The 23,843-nt window shown below is 47.8% G+C and overlaps 1 protein-coding gene across 1 annotated transcript in view; it reads right to left on the minus strand.

Moving 5' to 3' along the window:
• COL5A1 (collagen type V alpha 1 chain) overlaps positions 1–23,843 on the minus strand; it is an 86,777-nt gene that overhangs the window by 12,455 nt on the left and 50,479 nt on the right. The window contains exons 29-58 of the mRNA XM_026860656.1: positions 22,197–22,241; positions 22,060–22,113; positions 21,078–21,122; positions 19,968–20,021; positions 19,329–19,382; positions 15,813–15,866; positions 14,177–14,284; positions 13,895–13,984; positions 13,749–13,802; positions 13,016–13,123; positions 11,174–11,281; positions 10,503–10,556; positions 9,840–9,893; positions 9,554–9,661; positions 9,404–9,457; positions 9,204–9,311; positions 9,016–9,069; positions 8,525–8,632; positions 7,375–7,428; positions 6,955–7,008; positions 6,449–6,502; positions 5,962–6,015; positions 5,143–5,250; positions 4,645–4,698; positions 4,493–4,546; positions 2,949–3,056; positions 2,425–2,478; positions 1,704–1,739; positions 881–934; positions 256–514 (exon numbers count right to left, since the gene is read on the minus strand). Of these exons, the coding sequence (XP_026716457.1) occupies positions 256–514; positions 881–934; positions 1,704–1,739; positions 2,425–2,478; positions 2,949–3,056; positions 4,493–4,546; positions 4,645–4,698; positions 5,143–5,250; positions 5,962–6,015; positions 6,449–6,502; positions 6,955–7,008; positions 7,375–7,428; positions 8,525–8,632; positions 9,016–9,069; positions 9,204–9,311; positions 9,404–9,457; positions 9,554–9,661; positions 9,840–9,893; positions 10,503–10,556; positions 11,174–11,281; positions 13,016–13,123; positions 13,749–13,802; positions 13,895–13,984; positions 14,177–14,284; positions 15,813–15,866; positions 19,329–19,382; positions 19,968–20,021; positions 21,078–21,122; positions 22,060–22,113; positions 22,197–22,241 (2,257 nt within the window). The remainder of the gene's footprint in view (positions 1–255; positions 515–880; positions 935–1,703; positions 1,740–2,424; positions 2,479–2,948; positions 3,057–4,492; positions 4,547–4,644; positions 4,699–5,142; positions 5,251–5,961; positions 6,016–6,448; positions 6,503–6,954; positions 7,009–7,374; positions 7,429–8,524; positions 8,633–9,015; positions 9,070–9,203; positions 9,312–9,403; positions 9,458–9,553; positions 9,662–9,839; positions 9,894–10,502; positions 10,557–11,173; positions 11,282–13,015; positions 13,124–13,748; positions 13,803–13,894; positions 13,985–14,176; positions 14,285–15,812; positions 15,867–19,328; positions 19,383–19,967; positions 20,022–21,077; positions 21,123–22,059; positions 22,114–22,196; positions 22,242–23,843) is intronic.

Consider the following 23,843-nt stretch of genomic DNA (forward strand, 5'->3'; position numbering starts at 1 on the left):
CACCTCACAGGAATAGCAATTTTTTATCATATATCTCCATTCTTAGAATAAAACAGAATATTTCGGTTGGAAGGACCTACAAGGATCACCTAGCCCAACTCTTCTCTACATAATCCTTTGTCAGCCACATTCCCCACGGGGCACCAGGGCCAGGGACTCCCCTGATTACTCTCCTTTCTGCACTTGCTTGCATTCACTGTGTGGTGCTGGGAAACCCCCGGTGTTTTCCCTGCACCCCCTCTGCCCGGGACACACCGTCTGGGAAATCAGGGTGACAGAGCTGCAGATCCTTGCAGGTACGCGCTGGGTTATGTTGAGTGCCCAATGGATGCTTCATTTGCTCAATTTCCAGTTTCAAGGAATTCAGCGAGCCAAAAATTTCCTCCATGCCATCTGCATAGTCCATGTAGTTGTCAGCATTTCCATCGTCCACCAGCTGGCTGGCGTCAATGTTTCTCCTGGTCCTCTTGGAAGACTGGATGGGCAGTGGCTGGATGACTTCTCCAGGAGGACCCTGATTTGTGGGGAAAGAAGATACAACTTCTCATTGCTCTGGCAGTGAGGAAGAAACAGAAGAGATGTCTGAACCAGCCACCCGTGCTGAGAAGCAGCAGCACAAAAGTAAAACACCCAGAACGCTACTGACAAACACCCTGGTCACCAGTCTTGAAGATTGGGTCCATCTCATCTCGTCATCTTCCCATTAGTAACTTCTCCCTTCGCATCCTGCTTTGTTCCCCAGCATCTCTAAGAGATGCCCATCCATTGCTAGGACTCCTGATATGCTGAATCTTTGCCCAGAAACCTTCTACTTCCTGACATCACAACACCCATTAAATCTGAACCTCATTTCACACTTCATGTAACGGGTTCTACTTACAGGAGGCCCTGGGGGCCCAGGAAGACCTGATTCACCCTTTGGACCTGTTGGACCCTGGGTAGAAAAATGAGGGAAAAACATATGAGTCACTTATATCACATTCCCAAATGTTATTTCTTTTAATAGTCTCTTACGGCAAAAACTTTTTTCCTGTCCCTTCAAGGCACACAAAAGGAGTCTCATGCACCCCCCCCCAAGAAAATGTTTATTTTGGTTATTTTCCATGCTTAGGTAAAAGAAAACAGTCAAACACTTCAGGTTAAACAGTCAAATTTTGCTTAGGCTTCCTACAGAAAAGGAAAGATCTTCCAATGCATGAAAATGTTAACTCTCTCAGTCAATCCGTTTAAAAAAAAAATCAAATAAATTCTTAAAATTAATAAAACATTGAATTCTGCATGGGAAAAAGACATTAGGAAGTTGCCCAAGAGGAATTTTTAGCCGCCTGCATAGGAGATCTGTAACATGAAGCTTGTTTCAGTGTCGCATTTCTCACAGAGTTCTTTGCTTTTCAGCTTGCCACCTCCCGCTTCACAGTCTATTTTTAATACCCTTCACTTTACAGCAGTAGGTTTTCTCCTAAGGACTATGCACTGGATTCCTCCATATGATCTTTGCTGCACTGATGTTCGATGAAATACAGCGTGTGCAACAGAAACCTCTCCCAATTATAATTTCTGGGCTTAGACAGCCTGAAAAGGCGGCAATTACTACAGTCATCTTGGGCTAATTGCCTTAATGCCACTGATGTGGAGGAGTCGCAGTAGGTTATGCACTTAATAAAAGCTCCTCAGCCTCTTCGTTTCACAATGTCTATACTCACTGATGATCCTTTAGCACCTTTGGGACCAGGTGGACCCTGTATAGAGAAAAATACAGACAGGAGTCAGTACATCTCCTAGCAGAGAAGTCAGTCTCTCCTCAAAGAGAGACAGAGTAGTGTTATACAAGGCAGGTTTTTTGTGTTTTGTTTTTTTTTTTTTTTTTTAATCCACTTCCTTTCTGTTTCCACTTTTCACATCCACTTGAGTTCAGTATTGCTTTTATTTGCCAACATACAAAAAGCATTTGTGTCAGAGCAATCTGTGTCAGCGCTCCACACTCCTGCCTGGATGGGGAACTGGAAAAGCTGCTGTGTGTAACCTGGGGCTGCCCCTGGCTCCGTGCTAAGGACACCCAGTAACAGCAGATGCTGGTTGCCCAAGTGTGCAGGCTGCAGCCTTTGGACGCCCAGTGGAAAAAAAAAAATGCAAGTAGAAAAAGTGCAAGAAATCACTGTGTGATTGTAGATGATCCAAAAGAAAGGGGGTGGGCTAATTTCCCTGCCTTGCTCATGCCATGCTCCCTGCACCCATCACTTCCCAGTACTCCTGTAACTCTGCAAGTGTTTTTAATGGGCTCAGCTGGGCAAAACCATTCCCGTCAGCATCCTCATACAAGGTTAGGCCAGAACGACTGTGCTGGGTATATGTGGGAGCACCAAGGTGACTCCAGAAGGACTGAGTAGCTCCTGAGGAATTAAAAGATAATTATTTGTCACATACCGGTAATCCTGGTGGCCCTGGAGGTCCAATTGGTCCAGACGGACCTGTGATACCCTGAAAAACAAAGGCAGGACAACAATGATTTGCATGCAGCAATGCTGGCCTGTAACTATACAACTAACATCTGCTCGCAGATGACCAACCGGTTTCGGAGGACTCCATACAAACCTGGAGCTTTAACTGGTTTTTAAGCATGTGCATGATCCAGACAAGAGCATGACCAGGGAATCTCATATCTTATTTAAGCACACAGATATAAAAATCAGTCCTCTAGATGCATATTTAATGTTACCATCCCTCCAAGTCTATTCAACTCTATTCATACAACCCTTGGGAATCTGCTTTCCACTAAAATGGGTCATTTTGGAGCATCTACACTTGACATGTAGAATAAACCATGTTTATAGAGAAAATATTCCTCAAAAATTAGCAAGAGTCTCCTGCCAAGGTTGACCATCTCTGCTCAAGGGCAGCAAACCTCTCAGCTCAAAGCACGTTCCATGATGGTCTCATGGAATATTTACCTGCTCTCCTTTGGGTCCTGCTGAGCCCTGGGGGCCTGGGAGACCTCTGTCACCCTTTTCCCCCTGCTCTCCTGGCGGTCCAATAAGACCAATTAAACCTGGATGACCCTAGGGGAAAACAGCAGATGTTAATTATGATCTTTCACTGGAGGTAACTGAACACCAAAGCTACACAAGCGAAGATATTTCTAGGTACAACGAAAATATCTAAGGTGATAGGAGTTTGCAGCTATCCCTGACACCTGGAAGTGGCAGAGCAGAGCAAAGCACTAGCTCTTTGCAACAGAAAATGCTACAAATATAGAAAGAGAACTGCTGCACTGGAGCGCCTGCTCATTTTGTGTGCTAACATATATTACATAAATTTCTTCAAGAGTGAGAATCATGCCCTACAGCAAGCCAGGTGTCTGCACCTCCCAAAGCCCTCGGCTAAAGTGCCTGTGTTCAGGCAGCACTGACAACCAGAGCTGCCACGGAGCTCAAGGCCTGATGTAGGGGAACGCAGAGATTCAGATCACAGAATCCCAGAATCATTCAGGTTGGAAAAGTCCCTCGGGATCATCGAGTCCAACCCTCAGCCCGACTCTACAAAGTTCTCCCCTACCCCACATCCCCCAGCACTTCATCTAAACGACCGTTAAACCCCCCCAGGGATGGGGACTCCCCCCCACACACACTCCCTGGGCAGCCTGTTCCACTCTCGGACCACTCTTGCTGGGAAACATTTTCTCCTCCTGCCCAGCCTGACCCTCCCCTGGGGCAGTTTCCAGCCGTTCCCTCTTGTCCTGTCCCTGATCCCCTGGGAGCAGAGCCCAGCCCCAGCCTCTCTGCAATGTCCTGTCAGGAGCTGCAGAGAGGGATGAGGGCTCCCCTCAGCCTCCTCCTCCTCACACTGAACACTCCCAGCTCCTTCCCTGGCTCCTCACAGGATTGATTCTCCAGCCCCTCACCAGCCTTGTTGCCCTCCTCTGCCCTCGCTCCAGCCCCTCGAGATCTCTCTGGGATTGAGGTGCCCAAACCTGGACACAACCCTCCAGGTGTGGCCTCAACAGTCAGAGCACAGGGGGACTGTCACCTCCCTGCTCCTGCTGGTCACACTATTTCTAATACAAGTTAGGATGCCGTTGGCTTTCTTGGCCACCTGGGCACACTGCTGGCTCCCGTTCAGCTGCTTGTCAGTGAGAACCCCCAGATCCTTTTGTTTCCGATGCAGCGCGTCACCTTGCTGCCATCAGTGCTGGCGATATGGGGATGGGAAACCCAGTCTCAGATCCACACAGGCAGGGGCACATGGCCACCCACAGCACAACCCAGTTCACCCCTTGGGCCACGCTCACAATTTTCCATCTCTCCTTTAAAGATATGTCCAATGTTTCCAGAGCACAACAGCACGCGTATGGGGTGGGTGGCACTCCTCAGCCTTGTCGTGCCAGCTGCAGAGCTGCAGGACCCCTCTGCAATGGCTTTTTTTTTTTTTTTTTTTTTTTCCCCCACACACCCAAAGACATCAGGTCATGCAGTGAGACTGTGTGTGCTATTCTCACCTTCTCCCCTTTAGGACCAGAGTCTCCTTTAAGACCAGGCAAACCTGGTGGGCCCTTTGGAAGACAAGAGGGAAAACAAAAGAGAAAATGAATTAACGTAAACCGCATTCACCCATTTCCAAAACTCATGGAATTTGATGGTCTAGACATACCATTGGGCCTGGAGGACCATCTGGGCCAGGGGATCCTGGAAGACCTTGTTCACCCTGTAAAACAGTGCAATTCCCTCAAAACAAACATTCATGACAGCAGCACCCCTAGCTGGGATATTCTGATTATTCACCCATCCTCATCTGGTCCCTGTGGAAGGGAACATTTGCCCTGGTTTCTCACAGATGGTAAAGGCAAAAGGATTTATGTTCCTTTCATGCTCAAACCTCTACTGGAAAAGGGACTTTGGAACAGGGACATGGAAACTCTCACCCATGGAGACAGGTGAGCATACCCAAGACTCAAATAAAACACACTGGGAGATGATATTCACCATTATATTATTTCTGCTAAATATGTTTTATCTGCTGTCAGGCGTTTAAGCATAGACAGAACACCGGGAGAAAAGCATCTTCCAAGGCAGATGGGTTACGGTAAAGCACCAGGAACAACCCTGCCCAGAAGCTTTCACAAACTTTGCTCAGTTTGAGAATACTCACAACTGGGCCAGGAATCCCTCGAAGGCCATCGGGGCCAGGCTTCCCTGGAGCACCTTGGGGACCGATGGGACCAGTCTTCCCAGGAGGTCCTTCCAAACCAGCTTCACCCTAGAAGCAAGAGGCAGTACGGTTTAACTTGCCCTGGGGCATCAAACGATCTCCTCAAATACATTGTGGCTGCCACCAGGATGTCACAGCATGTAAAACGTTCTGCTCGTTGCTTTTCCTCCTGCTTCCTACCCCTTACGCACTGAGGAGAAGTCTCCAAGCTCCTTCACTTTTCAGCGTTGCCTATTTCTGCTGATTTCCAGCAGGAACCGCCCTTTGGCTGCGAGCTTTCTGGAGCAGAAAGCTTTCCTGGGTTTGGTCCTGGGAGATGAGCTAGCAGAGGGCATCCTCCACCATCAGTGTTCTTGCGGCTGCCGCAACAATTGGATCTATAATTTGCAATCCCACTCGACATTTCCCCACCACCCCTATCAAAACAATCACGCTCCAGTAATGCTGTGTTTGCCCTGGGAAAGGATGCAGGGCTGTGCACGCTGTATGTTTTACAACACATTAAATTGCCAAATACGGTACTTTGTCATTTCAAAACAAGAAAAACATTCCCATGACCTTACCAAGCCCTAATTATCTCCACAGAGTTCGTTAAAAGATGAAACCTAAGCTTAGATTTGAGGCCAACGGCCCCAAATTCAGGCTGATTTGTTGTAACACACAGCAAAGTCAAATCACTGTCTTTCAAACGCTGTCAGAGGGCGATCCTTTTGGCACAAAAAAGGACATAATAGATGTGAAATTCCATTCAGCTCTTACCTTGGCTCCTTTCTCTCCTTGCCTTCCTTCGGGACCAGCTGGACCAGGAGGGCCCTAGAGAAGGTACAGAATAGATGCAAAACACAATTAGATCACACCGATCTGAAATGGTCTATTGGAATTATCAAAATGATGCTACAGCCCCAGGGAAAAAAAGACAAAATGGAGACAAATATCTCTGAAAAGCTTTTTAAATTAGTTTTCTTGCTAAATGAATCCCTGGGCTCTGCCAGCAAGGCAGGAAGAAGAGGAGCACCTCATACTTGCACTTTCTTTTGGGTGTTAAAATGTCAAAAAAAAAATAAATCCATGGGATTCTGTTGACAACTTCCCATCAATTTCCAATAGCTGTGGATGGAGCAACAATTTTTTTGTTGTTTATTTTACACGCTACTGCCTTGCATTTACTGTAGACCTAGTAATAACACGAGTTACAAAAAGTCAATATAAATACATTTGGAAAAATGCTCCTAAACAATCAGCTTACCCTTTTTCCTGGGGGTCCGGAGGGGCCTGGCTCTCCCGTGGGACCAGGGGAACCCTAGATGGAGAGGGGAGGAGAATAAGCCATAACTGCACCACGAGACACGGGAAGGAGGAGCAAACATGTAAAAGTCAAGATCTCGAGTTTGTGCTAAGCCAAGGTGTGGGCGGCCAGTACAACTCCTGACACCTCCTCGGGGGTGCAGGTGGTATCTTGTTTTATCCCTTCCCACCATGAAATACCATAAGGCAAGGCAAAGTTAAAACGAAAGACTGGATTTTGTTTTTCCATAAGTTAATTTTTGCTCTCAGGATGTATTGCTATGCAGCCTGGATGGATGGCAGCAGCCAGGCTGACACGGAGAGGAGGGACAGGCATCAGGGGACCGGCGCAGCAGAAGCTGGTGGGAATTCGGTGCTGTATGTCCTTTTGTGTTAAAAGTCCTTGGACCTGCACATGGAAACTGTGGGGACTGACAGGGAACAGATCTCAGCTATCCAGTTACTCACGGTCTGTCCAGGCTCGCCATCATCACCTTTGTCACCAGGGGGACCATCTTGACCCTAAAAAAAAAAAAAGAAAGGAAGAAACAAGTAGGTGTATTTAGGGTGTGAACAGAGTTAAGCAGAGCACAGAAGCAGCAGAGGTGGTTCAGCCAGACTTCACGTCACCAGGCACCATCCCTTCCCATCTCCCGTTGAGAACTCTGGCAACAGCAAATGTGTTAAATACTGTGGATATCAGGACTCGTGTAGCCACTGCCCAAAGGCTGTAGCATGGTCAAACAGTCTTTTGGTGGGACTTCCTACTCTTTTCCAAGTAAAGGAAGAGTAAATGCCAGAGGAGATGCTGGTGAATGAGCAGCACAGTCGTATTTCACTAAACCAAGAGGAGGAACCTAACTGCCCTCCTGAGAGACAAACACTTACAGCTGGCCCAGGTTCTCCAGGAGGACCGGGATCTCCAGGGAAACCAACGGGACCCTGCAAAGAGAGAAGAAGGATAACCCCAAGTCAGAGAGATTGCATCTGGAGAACTGCAGAGCACTAGTGCCTGGTACCCCAGCGACAACACGGGGAGTCACCCTACGGAGCGAAACCCCAATTCCCCACCCTCAAACACAACCCCAAATCACATCCCATCTTTCGCATCTTCACTAATTTCATCCCTCCCACAGCAACCGGTTCAGCTCTGCATCCCGACTACACAAAACTCCAGAGGCAACACTGGGAGTTCCATCTAGTTTTTCATAAAATACATTGGACAAGTGACAGTGAAATCCTCGCAGCTTTGGGGTATGTGCAGATTAGAAGATTTTGCTTTTGCTTACTACATGATGTGTAACATTTCTGATGCGAAGATCTTCTCAAAGCATTTAATGACTAAAACACTTCGCCATTCTTCTCCGTACAATGTCTATTGTGTACTTCAAATGATTCCAAGACCAGCGTTCAGACAATAGGCTTCAAACCAATAACACAGTATCCCAAGAACCCATCTGTTAAGAGAGATGACTAACTCCCCTGCCTCCTCTGCTGTTTCATGCCACTTTACTTATCGCATAATAAATGTCTTCAGCCAGCAAGCATCAAAGGAGCCGGCAAGATAAATACTGTACCATTGTCATCTGGTATAAATCAGTATAGCTTCTAACTGGCTTCAATAGAGCTACAGCAATTAGCATCAGCAGGGATCTGACCCTAGAGGTACAACTCCTAAATTCACATCAATCTCCTCTATGCTGTTTTGGAGGTTTTGCTCTGGTGCAGAGGACCTTGGCAATACATAAGATCAAGCTCAAAGTAAACCTACTACAGGCCTTCTCCATAGGGGTTAGTTTGCTGATAGCCTGCTAAAAGGACTAATAATTCAAGTATTGCTGGAAGATACGGTAGAGCCGAGTCTCTTCCTCATTAGCAGCCTAAAGGAGCGGACTAAAATCACATATCATTAGAAGCGATTCTCTGACTGGTAAACTACTTTGAATTTCCACAAAAATCTCTAGAAAACTTCCTTTCATGCAGAAATCTCTGCCAGGCAAGACGAAGCAGCGCTGCTTGGACAGGAGGGCGTACTTACAGGGCTGCCTTTGGGACCATCATCGCCTGGTGGACCTTTGGGACCAGGTGGACCAGCAGCACCAGAGGGACCTGCTTCCCCTTTTTCACCTCTTTCACCTTTAGGACCCTGTAAATTTAAAAGGATGTTTCTATTATGCAGAAAAACAACTTGTGAATCTCTAATTATCCTTTAATCAATTCTGAGAAAGAAGCTCTATTTGTATCTCAAGACAGGAGGACATGATTTAGCAGTCCCCTCCCACAAAGATTAAATGGTGTTCATGTTGTTCAGTCGTGGGTAGCCCATATTCAGTGACTAAACGTTTTACTATAAATACCCAGGAACACGGCGATGTGTCACCCAATCCCCAAGCCAAGGACATGGCTAGTTCAGCTCCTGCAGCCCCATCCTTGACTCCATGACACCTCTCCAACCAGCTCCTCAGGAGCACCACTGAAGAAGAAAAGCTCTTCTCCATCAGAGCAAAAGCCACCCTGTAGTGTACTTACTGGGAGGCCAACCTCGCCGGGAAGACCAGGTTCACCAGATTCACCAGGTTCACCCTGCAGAGGGGAGAAGAGGATGAACACACATTCCTTGCAGGGTGCCAAGTTTTCTGCTGGCGTAGCAAAGCCCCTGCACGAGTGTTGTAGCAAACTCCTGTGGGCTTCAATCCGATTGGGTCTGGATGCTTTACCTTTTCTCCTACTGCACCAGGATTTCCTATTCCCCCGGGAGGACCCTGTGGACCATCTGCTCCTGGTGGTCCAGATGGACCTCTGGGTCCAGGTGGGCCTGGTGGGCCCTGAGAGAAAGGGGAGACAAAGTTAGGACATGTTTCTAGGAGCAATGTCTATGTCAGTGATGAAAAAAAAAAAAAGTACAAAAGCATCTTACCATTTGCCCAACATCACCTGTTTCTCCCTTCTCACCGGGCGGTCCAGGTAAGCCCTGTGGAGATGGAGGGGATGAGTTTTAGCTGTGAACATCTCAGGTGGAGCCCCAGCTCTCACCACCCTAAGCCCCTCCCTTGATGCTGAAAATTACCTGCAAGCCCACCGGGCCAGGGGGACCAGGGAAACCTCGGGGTCCTTCATCACCTTTCTGACCAAAGAGGCCTTGCTGTCCTCTGGGACCTGGCTCTCCATCAGCACCCTACGAGGAAAGGGTCTGTCACAGCTCAGCACAGACACAAGGTAGATGCAAAGCCCCATCCCCACCACCTCCTGCTGCAGCCAGAAGCAATGCCCTGCTCGTGTTGGGCATCAGCAGTGCTTCCCAGGAGATTTTATGGTAAGAAAGGGCATTTCTGCTAACAGGGAACAATACTCACAGCTGGGCCAGGCTGACCAATTGGACCCTGTGGGCCGGTAGGACCTGGTGGACCCTGTTACAAAACAGAAGTGCAATGTCACCATTAGGATCACAGAGTTTAAAAAAAAAAATCACCTGGAAAACAAGATGCCCCTTCAACAGAGCCTCCATTAAACGTGCATTAATTCCCAAAACAGAGAGGGAGGACAGGGTCAGGTTTCCCTGGCCACAGCAGCATCCCTAAGCCCTGGTGCCAACGGCACAGCAGACGCGTCTGAATACATTTTTGCTCCCGCAAAGCAATATCACACCACTCAGTTCTCTCCAGATACTTATGTGTAATTTGTTTTTCATTCCTCCGGCTCTGAGCAGCACATAAAGGGTGCTTCAGGGTGCTGCAAGCAACTAGAAAAGGAACTACAGCCGAACACCCAACTTTAATGGCAAGGGCTGCTAACATTTCACAGATTTACACAGTACATGGGTGACACAGAAACATCTCCGTGTGCTCCTGGGAGCTGGAGGCTCACACTTCAGGCACTCACTCATGGCTATTCGATGAAGCAAAGGAAAAGATGAAGCAATGACAGAAAGAAATTATATCTTTTTCTGTTTCCAGCAAGTCACACAACAAAGCCACGCTCCTCCATGGAAGAAGCTGTGACAGCTTCACCCCACTCACCTGCTCCCCTTTGTCGCCCTTGCTGCCCTTCTGGCCAGGCTCCCCGATCTCACCCTGCCAGGTACAAAGGGGCACAGTTAGTTCACTTGCTGACCACTCCCCTATCGCAACATTCAAGCAATAGCCCAGTGTGTCTGCCCCCTCATCCCAAAGATGCCAATTAGCACAGAAAATACCCCAGAACTTTCGGAAAAAGGCCAGATATTTGGCCACTCTAGGTGTAATCAAACTCTTTTACATCCGAAAACTTTCCTTAGCTGCCAGGTGATACGAGAAGCATCATTCTGCAGACCTTGTTAGCAGTGATGGGTGATTCATCCCAGCTAATGTTTTCTAAGAGGCCTCCAAGTCCAGAGGGGCTTAATGAGAGAGTAGGGAAAGGTAATTAATTTGGAAAGGCCAGGCACCCGTGGGCAGGCCACCTGCTACAGGCTTCGGGGGAGGCTAACTGGATTTCAGCAAGCAGTCTGGCTGGTGGAGCACACGCAGCCCCGTTCCCCTGCTGCTCCCCTGACCGGACGCTGCTGATCTCACGGGATTGCAAGAGCCATCAAATACCCTCGGGTTACAACCATCCAACCCCCATGCGATGGAAGCACCGTGGTTGACAATGGGGCGCGTTGCCCAGTTCCTTCCCAGAGGGACCCTGCGCAGCAGGTTGCTGCTCCCACCTTGTCTCCATCCTCTCCAGGGGGGCCGACAGGACCTGCTGGACCTGGCAGTCCCACCGGGCCCTGGATGCCATCCCGGCCGGCCGGTCCTTGAGGACCCTTCTCGCCCTGGAAGCAGAACAAGCAGGCAGATCACACAAAGCTCTCCTTCAACCCTCCAACCAACCCATTACATCCCATTAACATTTTATTCGGCTGCTAACGACCCCTGCGTATATGGGCATGTACAGCAAAACCAGTTTCCAGCTGATATTTCATCAGTCTCTCTCTGTGCTCGCTGTCTGAAACAAGACAAAATTTCTATCTCAAGAGATAAAGAAAGAACAAACAAATCTAAACGGTGAATACCCAGACCACAGCTGCAATTTCACTGCTATAGCAATATAATCAGATTTTATCTGAACTCTCTGCCATCTCTCCGGATGACAAACAAGACCCCAACTAATTTTTATTCCCACAAGGCAGTGTTTACTGATTCTGGTCCTAGCTGCCCGAGGACTCACTGCCTGCTCCCTCCCTGGCTGATCCCCAACTAACGGGGGTTTCTCAGGAGGCTCTGAGCTCCCTCCTGAGCTTCTGAGCAAAGGAAAACACCTGAAGTGAAAAAAGCAATCTCTGCCGGCCTCCTGCTGAAACATCTACTCGTATTCCTCAGACCTGGAGCCTTCAATCACATTTGTTTGTTTATGGGAACTGAACAGTGTCTATTTTTCAGTTTCCTCGTACATAATTTAACCGCGTCTGAATCCTGGGTGCTCTCTTCTGAATAATCAGATGCCACATGAATTGCCTATTCATCTATCCACTGATACATCATATAGGTACTTGGCAGGACAGATGTTCATAACGCTGATTCACCAGGTAATTCTTGCCCTGGACTAGCTGCTGGAGTTTCTAATAAGCCAGCAAATGCGGAATACAGAGGCTGATAAACGCTTTTGATAGCGATCAATCACCATAGGTGTCCTCATGTAGTCTGAAATCACCGGCACCAGCATTTGCTCATTTTGCGGGATCTAAAGCTGATCTTAACTTTGCGTCAGGCAACCCGAAAGTCCCTGCAAAACCATTTGGGCACGGATTCAAGGCACAGCCTTCCTCCTCGGGACTGTCATGGTGCTGTGCTCTTCAGGGACAGAAATAGTCATCCCAGCCCACTCCCTCCTGCCCGCACGTGACATTTCACGCTCGTGCCTGGGGAGCGAAAGACGTGAGAGTTTGCGCGGGCTGGCTGGTGAACGCTCCGAGAGGGACCATATGGCAGGACTCAGCCTCGCTCTGCTCGGGCTCCTCCCGAGAGCAGCTCTTTCCACGGGTGCCAGCGGGATGCCTGGGAACACGGATGCTGCAGCAGCATCCTGGGAAACGGAGGTGAAACCTCTGCAGCACCTTCCTGTGCTGCCCCTCGGCTGGGGCAGAGTGAGGGTAAAGATTTATCTGGGCTCAGTGGAAACTGCTGCTGCCACTGCATCCTTGTCAGCAGTGATGGGGTTGCCACACTCCTCTGCCCAGAGGCCTGTCCTTTGGCTGTTGTCACGAGGAGGTCACACAGGCTGTCATTCCACCTGCTCGGTCCTCGGCCCTTCTCATTGCCTGAAGACATTTTGGTCCCTGAGATCACATCCATTTTTGATAGCACGGGTGTCACAAATGGAGGAGTTGAGCTGCTAACATTCAGTGGCTTGATGCACCCGTGAGGAGAAAAATCCTTTCTAATGGAATTCCTTTTTTTTTTTCTTAAATCTTTTATACACCTACCCCAGAGAATGTCTCCACGCTCAGCTTCCTACTGTACACATTTCTACGTGACCCACAGCTGTTAATCTATAAACTGGTACTTACTGGGGCTCCCTTTTCACCTGCGGGTCCTGGAGGTCCCTGCGGGCCAGGTCGCCCTGGCAAGCCTATTGGGCCAGCTGATCCCGCGGGGCCACGCTCCCCAGGAGAGCCCTGTTTGGAGAAGGAAAGAAGAATTAACTGGAGTATTGAGCTTCATCTACATACAGACAGAAAGAAATCCAGCAGTAGGATGTTGAAAATGCATCATCTGTAAGTGAGCACATTTGATGGGGTGACTGCCATGGGACAACTCGGTACCATCAGCCTAAGGGGTCCTGCAGATCTTTTTTTTTTTTTTTTTTTTTCCCTGGAAGGGTTGGTTTCTCCTCTGGATGGTGTTGGGAGCTCAGTTCCTGGGGGTACATTATTAGCTTGGTTCATGCCCAGTGCACCAGGTGGGGTTTGGATGATGAATACTTCCTTCCAGGAGAGCTGCACTGAGCACGAATCTCAAGTAGGGACAATTTTCAGAGGGAAAGCAGGTGACCTAGAAGCAAAATTCTTGGTGTCCTGAATCATTACAGTTCCCACAGCTTGTCACGTATGTTCACAGCTGACACCACAAAACGACTGAGCTATTACATGCGTGTCTTGTGAAATAAAGCAATATCCAGCAAGGCGTTGGTTAGTGCAAAGGAAATCACGGATAAAGTGCCGAGCTGTGACCAACCCTCCATTTTGGCTTGTCAAGCTTGTAAAAGTGTTAGGTGGTGCCTGTAAGGGCAAGGATACTCACTGCTGGACCTGGGGGGCCTGGGGGACCTTCGTTGCCTTTCAGCCCTGGAGCACCCTGGAGAGAGAATAACAAAATCGTTTTGGGAGGAGGGTGCTGCACCGCCTGGGCTTCCTGCCCCCCAGAAGGACCAAGCAACCTCTACTCACAATGGGGCCAGGGAGGCCTCTCTCTCCGGGGAAGCCTCGCAAGCCCGGGGGACCGTCCTTCCCTGGGAGACCGGCGGGACCAGGGTCACCCTGCAATGACAGTGGTACACAGCTGAGGATCTGCAGACTCCAGAGAGACCCAGCTCCTCCCTCTGGGCTCAAATCATGATGAGACGCTGCAAAACATCATGGCTTTTCCAATCCATCCCTCTCCATCTCCAGGAGAGAGGCAGGCGTCCAGGCTTGCAAGGAGGGTGAGTTCAGCAGGCTGCTGGTCCCTACCTTGGTCCCTTCTTTTCCAGTGAGGCCAGGAAGACCTTGTTCACCCGGGGGACCAGGAGGGCCTGGATGTCCCCGCTCACCCATCGGCCCAGTCTCACCAGTCGGACCCTGAAGAAACAGAGATCGGGGAGAAGGTGTTGGGTGTCAGCAGGGCAAACAGTGAAGGTACAGGTTGTCAGTTTATTCCTCTAGGTTGCAAGGGGATGGAAGATGCTCCGTCCATTAGCTGTCCTCGGCAGTGCCACCAGGAATCCCTGCAGAGATGTCTCCTCTAATATCTACAGCGACCCTATTTTGGAATTGGGCAACATTGCACAATGTCTAGAGGCATTGGGAACCTCTGGAACAAAAGCATCCACATAAATGAGGTATTATTACTACAATTATTATGCTTAGGGGTTTGTTGTTTTTTTTTTTTTTAATTGAAAACTTCCTAAGTACTCTACAATCATGCCGATTCTTCCTTATATGGGGCATAAATAATGGATTAGGCTTGTACTACACGGCAATTACTGACTGTCTCTGTGCTGTACGTGGGCACCAATACTGACGAGTGTAACATAAGGCCCAGTGCGGGAGGTTCCCAAGTGGCGTATTTTGGAGGAGGACAAGAGCCATATACACAAGACTATAACGTCCCTGCACGCTGGTGTCCGCTGGGACGGTGGTTGTAATCCACGTCACGCTGCAGGGTGCCACTTAGTGTGAGCAGAACGACAACACTGCGATCGCTCAGCAACCACAGATCGCGCTAACTACGCGCAGCAGAGCCAAATAAAATTGCCATAGAACCTAATTTGCACTTGAGAAGACAGAAACAGTCAGGGAATTGCCCCTAATCAGGGAATTTACAAATCAGGGACTTTATGCTATCGTTAAAGAGGACAAAATAATTATTCTCTAATTAAAAGAGCAACCTCCCCAGCAGTTCAGGAAAAAAAAAAAAAAAAGACTCAACCCAAAAGCCAGTCCTACTCAGTCTAGGACTGCCTACAAAACTGATCCGCGAGCCTTACATGCCTGTACTTAAGGGGTACAAATCCTGGCTGCGCAGCTACTGTTTCCAGATTGCAGAGTTATTTGTGACTAAAAGAGAAACAGGGAAACAGCCCTACTCTGGCAGAACGTGGCAGCGCTGTGTATTAGAGGGATGCATTTCTTCACAGCGACGTGTAAGAGCCCTCTTGCATCACACTTACGCCGCCCTGAACACCCCAGCAACTGCACAGCCCTTTGCGACCTTGTTTAACTCCCTGCTTGGTAAAGGTCTTCTAGTCAGGTTGTGTGTAGCTGGTCTCTCTCTCATCTTACACCCATTTTACACCAAGGTAGCTCTGTTAAGTTCACAGGAGGCACCTTCTTCACAGCAGCCGTTGGGCACGTTGCCTAAATGCCATCCTAACGCCCTGACAAGCTGGGCTGGGACCCACTGGGGCATTTCACACCCTGGCCAGGAATTTCAAAGCCATCAAGCTTGCTTCAACATGACTTTGCCTCTCCTGGAAGAGGAGTCTCTGTGCTGTACAACCTGTGGTCCCAGCAGCTCCAGCTGAACCATCAGAGCTGTGAGAGCCCTCTGTGCCGTGGGGAAGGTGAGCTGCAGAGGGCTGGTGCAAACACGAGCATTTGTTCTTACCTGAGGGCCTACAACACCAGGGGGTCCTGGAGGGCCGGTCTTGCCTTGGAAACCCTGTTAGAGAAAGGGAGAAGAGAAAGAGATGACACTTCTGCCAAGGAATACTCCAGCAAGGGTCACAGACTGCCACCCGACTGCTCCTCCTCTGGTGAAACTACTGACCAGGCACGGGTGGACACCCAAAGAGAAGAGAAACAAGAAATCAAACAGAAGGAGGAAAATATGTCTTTGTACATTTATACAAGGGTGAAACAGAGGAAGAAAAAGGGATTCTCAAAGCTCAGCTCTGCTGTTTTGATGGAGCTACTGTGACTTGGCTGAAAGACTGGCCATATATATATATAAAAAAAAAATTGTTACACTCATAAAACCTACAGAGGAAATCACTATTAAGAAGTAGCGCGAGTTTCTTCTTCATGCTGAGCAATTCTTAAAAGCCATTTCCCTTCTCCCACTTCCCGTTCTGGTACTGGTTTAGGCTTAGCTCTGTTTTAGGCTTAGCTCCCAGGAGCTCAGGGGCTGTCTGTCCATCTTCCAGTTTTGGCACCAGCAGCCCCAATCTCCAGCCCCGCCAAAGCCCACAACCCACCAGCCCTGGGGGCTGAGTGAAACTTTATTTCCTTCATCAACATCTGTTGAAAGAAATCACAAATGTGTTTCTCTCCAAATGCTGATGAGTAGCAAAGTCTCCATGACAGCTACTTATAATGACATTTTGAAGAGTGACAATAACGAACTATCACCACTGCAATTGTTTAACTCTCCTAAGCCACTCTTTAAAAAGCACATTAATTATCATTCTTACTATAGCATGCTGACAAGCTCAAGCTTGAGAAATGTCATTTAGGGCACACAGGCTATTTTCTCATTGCCACAAAAGAGGATCAGATAAATCCCAAGCCAACGGTAATGTGTCATGCTAAAAAAACTACTCAGTGCTATTCTAGCTGTCTGCAGATCACAGAAAATATCCTGTCGTTGATGGGGAAATGGCAAAACATCTTTGTGAAATGAATGTACAATTTAAACTCTTATCACAGGAAAATATTTCAGCCATTTCTGTGCATGACTTTTCGTATTAATCTGAAGAAAGGGGTTTCCTTTTATCCTCTTTGAGCCTTAGGCACAGGGTTTTTTACAATTATTTTTTTTTTTTTTAATCTATTCTTTGTAAATCTAATATGGTCAAATATTTCAGCATCCTTCAGCATGCCTGTTTGCTACCAAATGAGAAGTAAAAGAAAGGGAAGTATCTGACACACAGATTTCAAGTCTCGGTTTTCCTGCATGAAGGTACAGAGTGCACTGACAAGGCCACTGATGTGGAAATAGTATTTGATCTGGTTTTTCTCCTTGTTTTTTTGGCACTGTGTAAGGAAAGGGGGACAAAAAAGGGACCTCTGCTCCCTGGGTCTGCACATGCCTGCAGGCACCCCAAGAGGATGCAGGGGAAGGGGATCTCTGCAAGCCTGTTCATGGCATGGATTAACAAAGTTTGTGTTTTCTGGATAGACTTGTCTGTGATAGGCAAGCTACTGCTGCAATGACTGAAGAAAGCTTTTAGGGACTACTTTCAGACCCCAAAATAATTGAAAGCTCATTCTCCATTCATATTCATGCAGACTTGGGAGTTTGATGCTTTATTCCAGTCTCAAAAGTTGCTAACAGCAGATGCAAGCAAAGTTTTTACTGCTTCTTCCAATTTGAAGGTAGGTGCCCTGGATGTTATAGATAACTAAATGTGACAGCCAGGCTCTGGCAGGTGAAAACTCTTCTCTTCACCTTAAAGTTAATCCTGACCTGAGGATTGTGTGTTTAAAAATACCACAGCCATTACCTTAAAGTCAGTTTTATGTAGCATAAATAAATATCTGGTGTTGTGCTGAGCAGTATTTGCATTGCCTTGCGTAGCAAATGCCAGGCAAGTTAATTAAATTGTTGGGTGATAAGTTGAGGGGAAAAAAATGCATAATGTGCAAAGCCCTTTTTAATGCTCATTTGCTAGGAAAGGTAGTGGAGAAAAATGCAAAGCTGAGTAGAAGTTGGTTTTTGGTTTGTTTTTTTGTTTTTTTTTTTTTTCCCCCTGTAAAATAAAGACAGAACGAAGAGTCTATTTGCTACCATGCAGCATGCAGTGCTGGGGAAAAGGACATACCAACAAGAGTTGAATGAGCCGGATCGTAAACAGCCCAGGAAAAAAGAATAAACATCCCCAAAAATGCCAAACAGAAAGATACTAATTACTGCATGCAGAGGAACACATGGCAGAAAGGGTCATTTTTTTTGCTTGCATCAAGCGAAAAAAGGTGCAGAAAACAGACCAGAGACGCACGACAGCCAGGGTATCATACCTTCCACATGCCTCATCGTTCTCCTTTGGTGAGAAACAATGATTACATCTGTGCAACAAAACCTTTTAAAATGGACAAAGCAGTATGCGTACGATACAGTGAGGTACCCAAACAGCCAGGAGCCGCTCCCTGGGATGCAGCACGGGATTATTGCTGGGGCAGGGCAGGGGGGGGTTTAAGCAAAACTTGGTGAAGCCCTTGTGCATAGCTTTGGCTAAAAGGCAGCGTCAGCAGAGATGCTCTTCTTACTCGGGTGCTGAGGTAGCGGCTGGTACACGACTGTGCTGCAGTGACTGGGGTAGGCATAAAAACTAGAGCAAAACCATTGCACCCCTCATCTTGGCCAGGAATTGCTGTTCTCTCAAAATAAACCCTGTCAAAACCGGGCTGTAACTCTTTTCTGCCGTGCAACAGTTCTTGGTGTTGGCCACACGGTGCATCGAGAAGTGAAAAGTGTTTATTTCTCCTCGTTGCAGGTTCCAGAGGAAATAAAACTGCCCCTGACTTTGCACAGCTGGGTGCAGGAAGCTGAACTTGCAAAGGATGGAGCCCGTACGGCTTGCATGGAAAATTTCTGCTATTTCTGCCCTAAAGTTACGTCTCTATAGAGAGATGTAAAACCCGCACATCTCCAAAGGACAGAGTGGGAAAGAAAGCACAGAACTGATCAGTAACACTCCAAAGAGCAGAGGCACAGCATTCCCCCTTGGGAGGGCAAAGGGAAGACCTTGGGGTGCAGAGCCCAGCTGCAGGGAGTGCTCAGAAATCACCCCCCAGCTGCTTCTCCACCTCATGAGAGCAAGAGCCACTCCAAGTGCCAGCGTGTGCTGGTGCTGACCCAGACTCAATCCGAGCCAACATCCTCCCACCTCACGAGGAGCTGCATCTTGCAGCACCCATCACAGCAGAAACCCAAGAGCCTCCGACACCGGCCACCGGCATCACTTCATCTCCAACCTCCACAGAAACCATCATTAGACCGACCCGTCCTGCTCAGAAGAGGGTTGCTTCTCATAGACCATCCCATGCAGCTGGAGAGACACAGACCTTCAGGGAAACCAAACGTGTGGCCACATCTCCCCAGCTGCACAGAAGGGTTTAGAAAAACCAACCGGCAAGACGAGACTCAGGACTAATGATCTGCCCAAGATTTCTGGCTACTTACAGTTTCTCCTCTCTGTCCGGGGTGACCAGGCAATCCATCCTTCCCAGGAGGACCCTACAGCAGAAAACCAGGGTGAGAAGGCACATCACTAAGTGCTCAGTAGTAAAACTGTAATAAAGACTGAATTAAACCTCCTTGGATTAGTTCCCATCCATTTTACAGTGAAACAGGGGTGCTCAGAACCCTAAAAGTTACATCCCTTTCCCACACATCTCTCAAAGGAAAGATTTATCTTACAGATCCAGAGCGGGAGTGAGCTGTTCACCACAGGGAAGGAAATAATTCCAAAAAGGTTTCTGAGGTTCCCCACCAGTGTATAATAATTGCAGACACAGAAGCGTTACTCTTTTGTGCTGTCCTCCCAGTATACAGAGGGAAAATAAAGAACAGAGCAACCATGAAAGATCCTAGTGATATTGAGTCATTAGGAAATGAACATTTATAATCAGCCGCAATTTACTTGGCTATTTAAAATCTTAAACGATCGGGTTATTATCATGATGTCTCAGTAATGCCTTTTATTGGGTATGTCACCGCTTGTCAGAGAAGCAGCTAAGACTGAGCTGGCAGAGGCAATCACAGCTGGATGGGAAAGACTTTACGTGTTTCTCTGCATGTTCTAGAAAGAGAGTTACTTACAGGGGGGCCTTTTGGTCCAGGAAATCCAGTCGGTCCTTGAGGCCCTGGTGGTCCCTGGGATGTAAAACAAGCCAGAAAACAGGGTTAAGGAACGTATAACGCTTTACTATGAAATACCAGCTCTGTGTGAAGAGCAGATGAGGACAAAGATATGGAAAGCTAGCTAATTCTACCCCAAAGAAATGCCCCACAGTGCAAGGTGCAGCTGCACAGGGCCATCTCTTGGAAAAAAATGTATGGAGAGATAAAAATCACTGGGCATTTTGAAGCGAGTAGCTTGTCCAGCTGAAAAACACACTGCAAACTTGAAGAGGGCTCTCAATCACTCTGTGTCCTTCCCTCCCAGTCCTATGAAATAGAGGTCTTTTCCCATTCCAGCTCAAGTGAGAGCACCTGGGAGCTACCAGCTTGTTCAGGAATGAAGAAGAATAGAGCCTAGTGGCTTTGGGGCCAGTGCTGGAAGGCAGCTGATGCTCTTCAGAGCGCTGCTTCTCCGGAGCAATGTCAGCAGCAGCTTCCCCCCTCACCCCTGCAGCCACAACCAAATGATGCAAAGCAGGGACTAATTTCATACAATTCCCTGGGCAATTTTGTAGAAAATCTACCAAAAAAAAAAAAAAAAAAAAAAACAAGCAGAAATAGTGTTTTCCACCCAGCGTGCTGTAATCTGGAGAAAGCAGCACGAGGTCCTAGAGGACCACCTCCCTCAAAAAAACTTGGGGCTCTGAGTGTCTGCACAAAACCCAGGGTGACTCTTCCCTTTTCCCACAGAGTGATGCTTACACAGGACACCCAAGGTCCCATCTGAGCTTTCCCCGGAGAGCTCAGAAAGAACCTAAGGGCTGCAGGTGACTTGCAAGACCTCTCTCCACACAAGCATGTTCCACCTCATATTTCTAAACAAATTTTGCCTTGTTACTGAAGAGTTGTGCCAAGCTGCATCCTGACTCCAGCGAGCTTCCCACCCCTCTCTAATTAACAGGGTGCTCAGTAGGATGCTCACTGCAAAAACCCCTCGGCACCACCCCAGCCCTGCAAACCCGCCTTAGCTGTCGTGTTAAACAAACAGGCTGGGATTGAGTCCTGCTTTAGCCCCACCGAATTCCTTACCCTTTCGCCAGGAGGACCAGGGGGGCCATCACCACCAGAGTTGCCCTTTTATGAAGAAACAAATCAACAGACCGTTAAAAATACATTTATCACCATTGCAGCTGCTTTGCACAGACTTCAAATGGCACCAAGCCCACGGTGACACCACACCCCACCAGCTCCCCCGGCCCCTCTCTATTAATAATTCTGTATCAGGAGCAGCATCCAGTGACAAACAAGCAGCTGCTCATTCCCCCCACACTGCTTAATAAAAATACAGGAAAGATAACGTCAGTGAGCTCAGGATATTTCCACCAGATAATGGCCTCCCTCTGAGAGATAAATGCCGCCGCAAAGACGAGGTATTTATCAAAAATTCATGCCGACACAAAGCCAAGACATTTATTTTTAAAGCTGGCAGTGCAGTGGTGACAATGTCTCACTACAAAAGCTTTGCTTCCATCACGCCCAGCAATTGATGGTCACTTAATCGGTCTCTGCAGCAGGTTCCGGAGCTGAGCGTGCCTCCAGATTGGCCAGGGGGAAAAAAAAAATAAAATATTTTGCCCAGTGACCAATTGTGGGCGCACAACGTGCATGCAAAGTGGCTCAGCAAGGTGCCAAGGTTCTGGAGACCAGCAGCAGTACGTGTCCTTTTGTCCATGGCACAGCCTTGTAGGTGGTTCAAATGCTACTTAAACACCAAAAAATAGGGCTTAGGGGAAGTGTCAGTGGATTGTAGGGTTGGGCTGATGCCCTGACGTAAGGGTGCTCCCTCCCCTTCTGGTTGCATTGGCCCTTCATTCGTGCATGCGCTTGATGTCCTAGTGAAACGTGGGCCAACACATTTTTAGGACCTGTGCATGTACCTTATGGTTGGGTTACGAGTCATTCGGCTGGGCAATGAAGATCAGGAGAGAAGGGAAATAGAAGGTACCGAACCAGACCGTTTCTTACACCAACACTTTTTAGGACAATTCCAATAGGCTCCCCAAATCCTCACCTTTGGGCCGGGTTTCCCGGTGCTTCCCCTAGGGCCTCTTTCCCCACGTGGACCCTTAAAAAGACACACAAAAAAAGACATTTTTAGCCCCTTGAGAAACTTTCAAAGTGCAAAAAATCGAAGAAATGGATCGTTACCGTTGGACCGCGTTGCCCCCTTGGACCTGGTTTGCCAGGTGTCCCCTAGAACGAAAAACAAATGAAGAGGAGTTAACAGCCAGCATCACAAGCTGAGCTCACAGCAGACGAACCTACAACGGAGCCTACTGCACACAAACCGCCCCCCAAACCTCCCCGGTTCTCACGTCCAATGAAAAGGACAACAGCAGATTTACTTTAGTCTCCTGATCCTTTATTTTAATTTATAATGCTTGGGCAGGTCTGGACAGCAATCCCAACGCTCAGATGACATCTACCATCTGAGGGAAGGAAAAAATAAAAACATCTCAAGTCCTTTAAAACACCACACAGATGAGGCCACCCACTTGAACCAGGCAGTCTCCTAAAAACACCGGAGCCAGCAAAAAAGCTCTTCCAACACTGCCACCCCAAAACCTATAATCCCTTTTCCCACTGATCTCTGGCTCGTCCCTTCACCCAACGTGGGGAAGGGCTGGTCCTCGCCCCAGCTAAGAGCAGGGCAGGCTGGCTCACACCAATACACACACACGCACGTGTTGCAAGATCTGTGCTGTTAAATATTTAAGGAATGACAGGAGCAGAGCAGGATTCCTGCTCCGAGCAGTTATTTTACGCCACACAAGCCAATTAAGCTGCCCCACATATTTACAAATCTTTCTTCATCTCTGTGAACTTTGTGCTAAACAAGTAATTTAAGACACTGTTTTGCAGCAGCGACAAAGCAGCAGGCTTATGAGATCTGACAGATGCACTCGGCTTCCTGTAATGGGGGACTGTGATTAATTCTGACAGAAAAAAGACAAGGACGGCTGGGTCCTAAATCTGGCAGAACGTTAAGCTCCGTTACCCTGTGCCTAAAAGAAAAATAATTGCCTAGAGCCTGGTCCCTGAACACGCTATTTTGGCTAGTGTCAAGTTACACAAAAAAAAAAAAAAATTCCAATGGGTTTAACTTTTGTCCTTTGGACCTGCAGTCCATTATTGTTACCAATCACCTGTTAAAGGAAGGAAGAGAAAGATTTGCTTTCTATGTAAGGAACACAGAATGCTTAAAATATCACTTGCCATTTTCTGCCCCAAATCCATCATCTCACAATCCTGCCTTCTCGTATTTGGCGCTCATTAACCAGACGAACATAAAACAGGAGTTGGAAAAAACTTTACAATCAACTTTCTTCAAGCTACTAAAATTAGTCCTGCTGAATCCTCCTTGTTCTGCAGCTCCATTTAATAAACCCTGCTGACATACCTTTTTTTTTTTTTTAATTAATTATAAAAATCATTTTAAAGTACTCCAGCTGGTTTTCCTTTAGCTACGGGAGGCTAAATTCAAAGCAGGTGGAGATGAGCGCGTGCCACCTCCCTGCAGGTAGCCCCACACACTCCTTCTTCCTCAATTCTATTTTTAAGCAAAATTTCCACCTGCTTATTGCTGTCATTAATCATGCATAGAGCACCATGCACTGTTGCGAAGAATTTATATAGCACTGTAAATGTACACAGACCTATATTTTTCAAACGGGGATACTGAGGGGAAGGCATCTAAATTCAGATTATTTTCTAGGCACCCAAATAAATGGTTGGATTTCGGTACCTCCACGCATCTCCCGGGCTCTGTCAGACTGGGAGAGCAGGGAGATGTAT

This window comes from Athene cunicularia (genome assembly GCF_003259725.1).
Source record: "Athene cunicularia isolate RWA chromosome 17 unlocalized genomic scaffold, athCun1 chr17_part1, whole genome shotgun sequence".
In the NCBI taxonomy this organism is placed as follows: domain Eukaryota; kingdom Metazoa; phylum Chordata; class Aves; order Strigiformes; family Strigidae; genus Athene; species Athene cunicularia.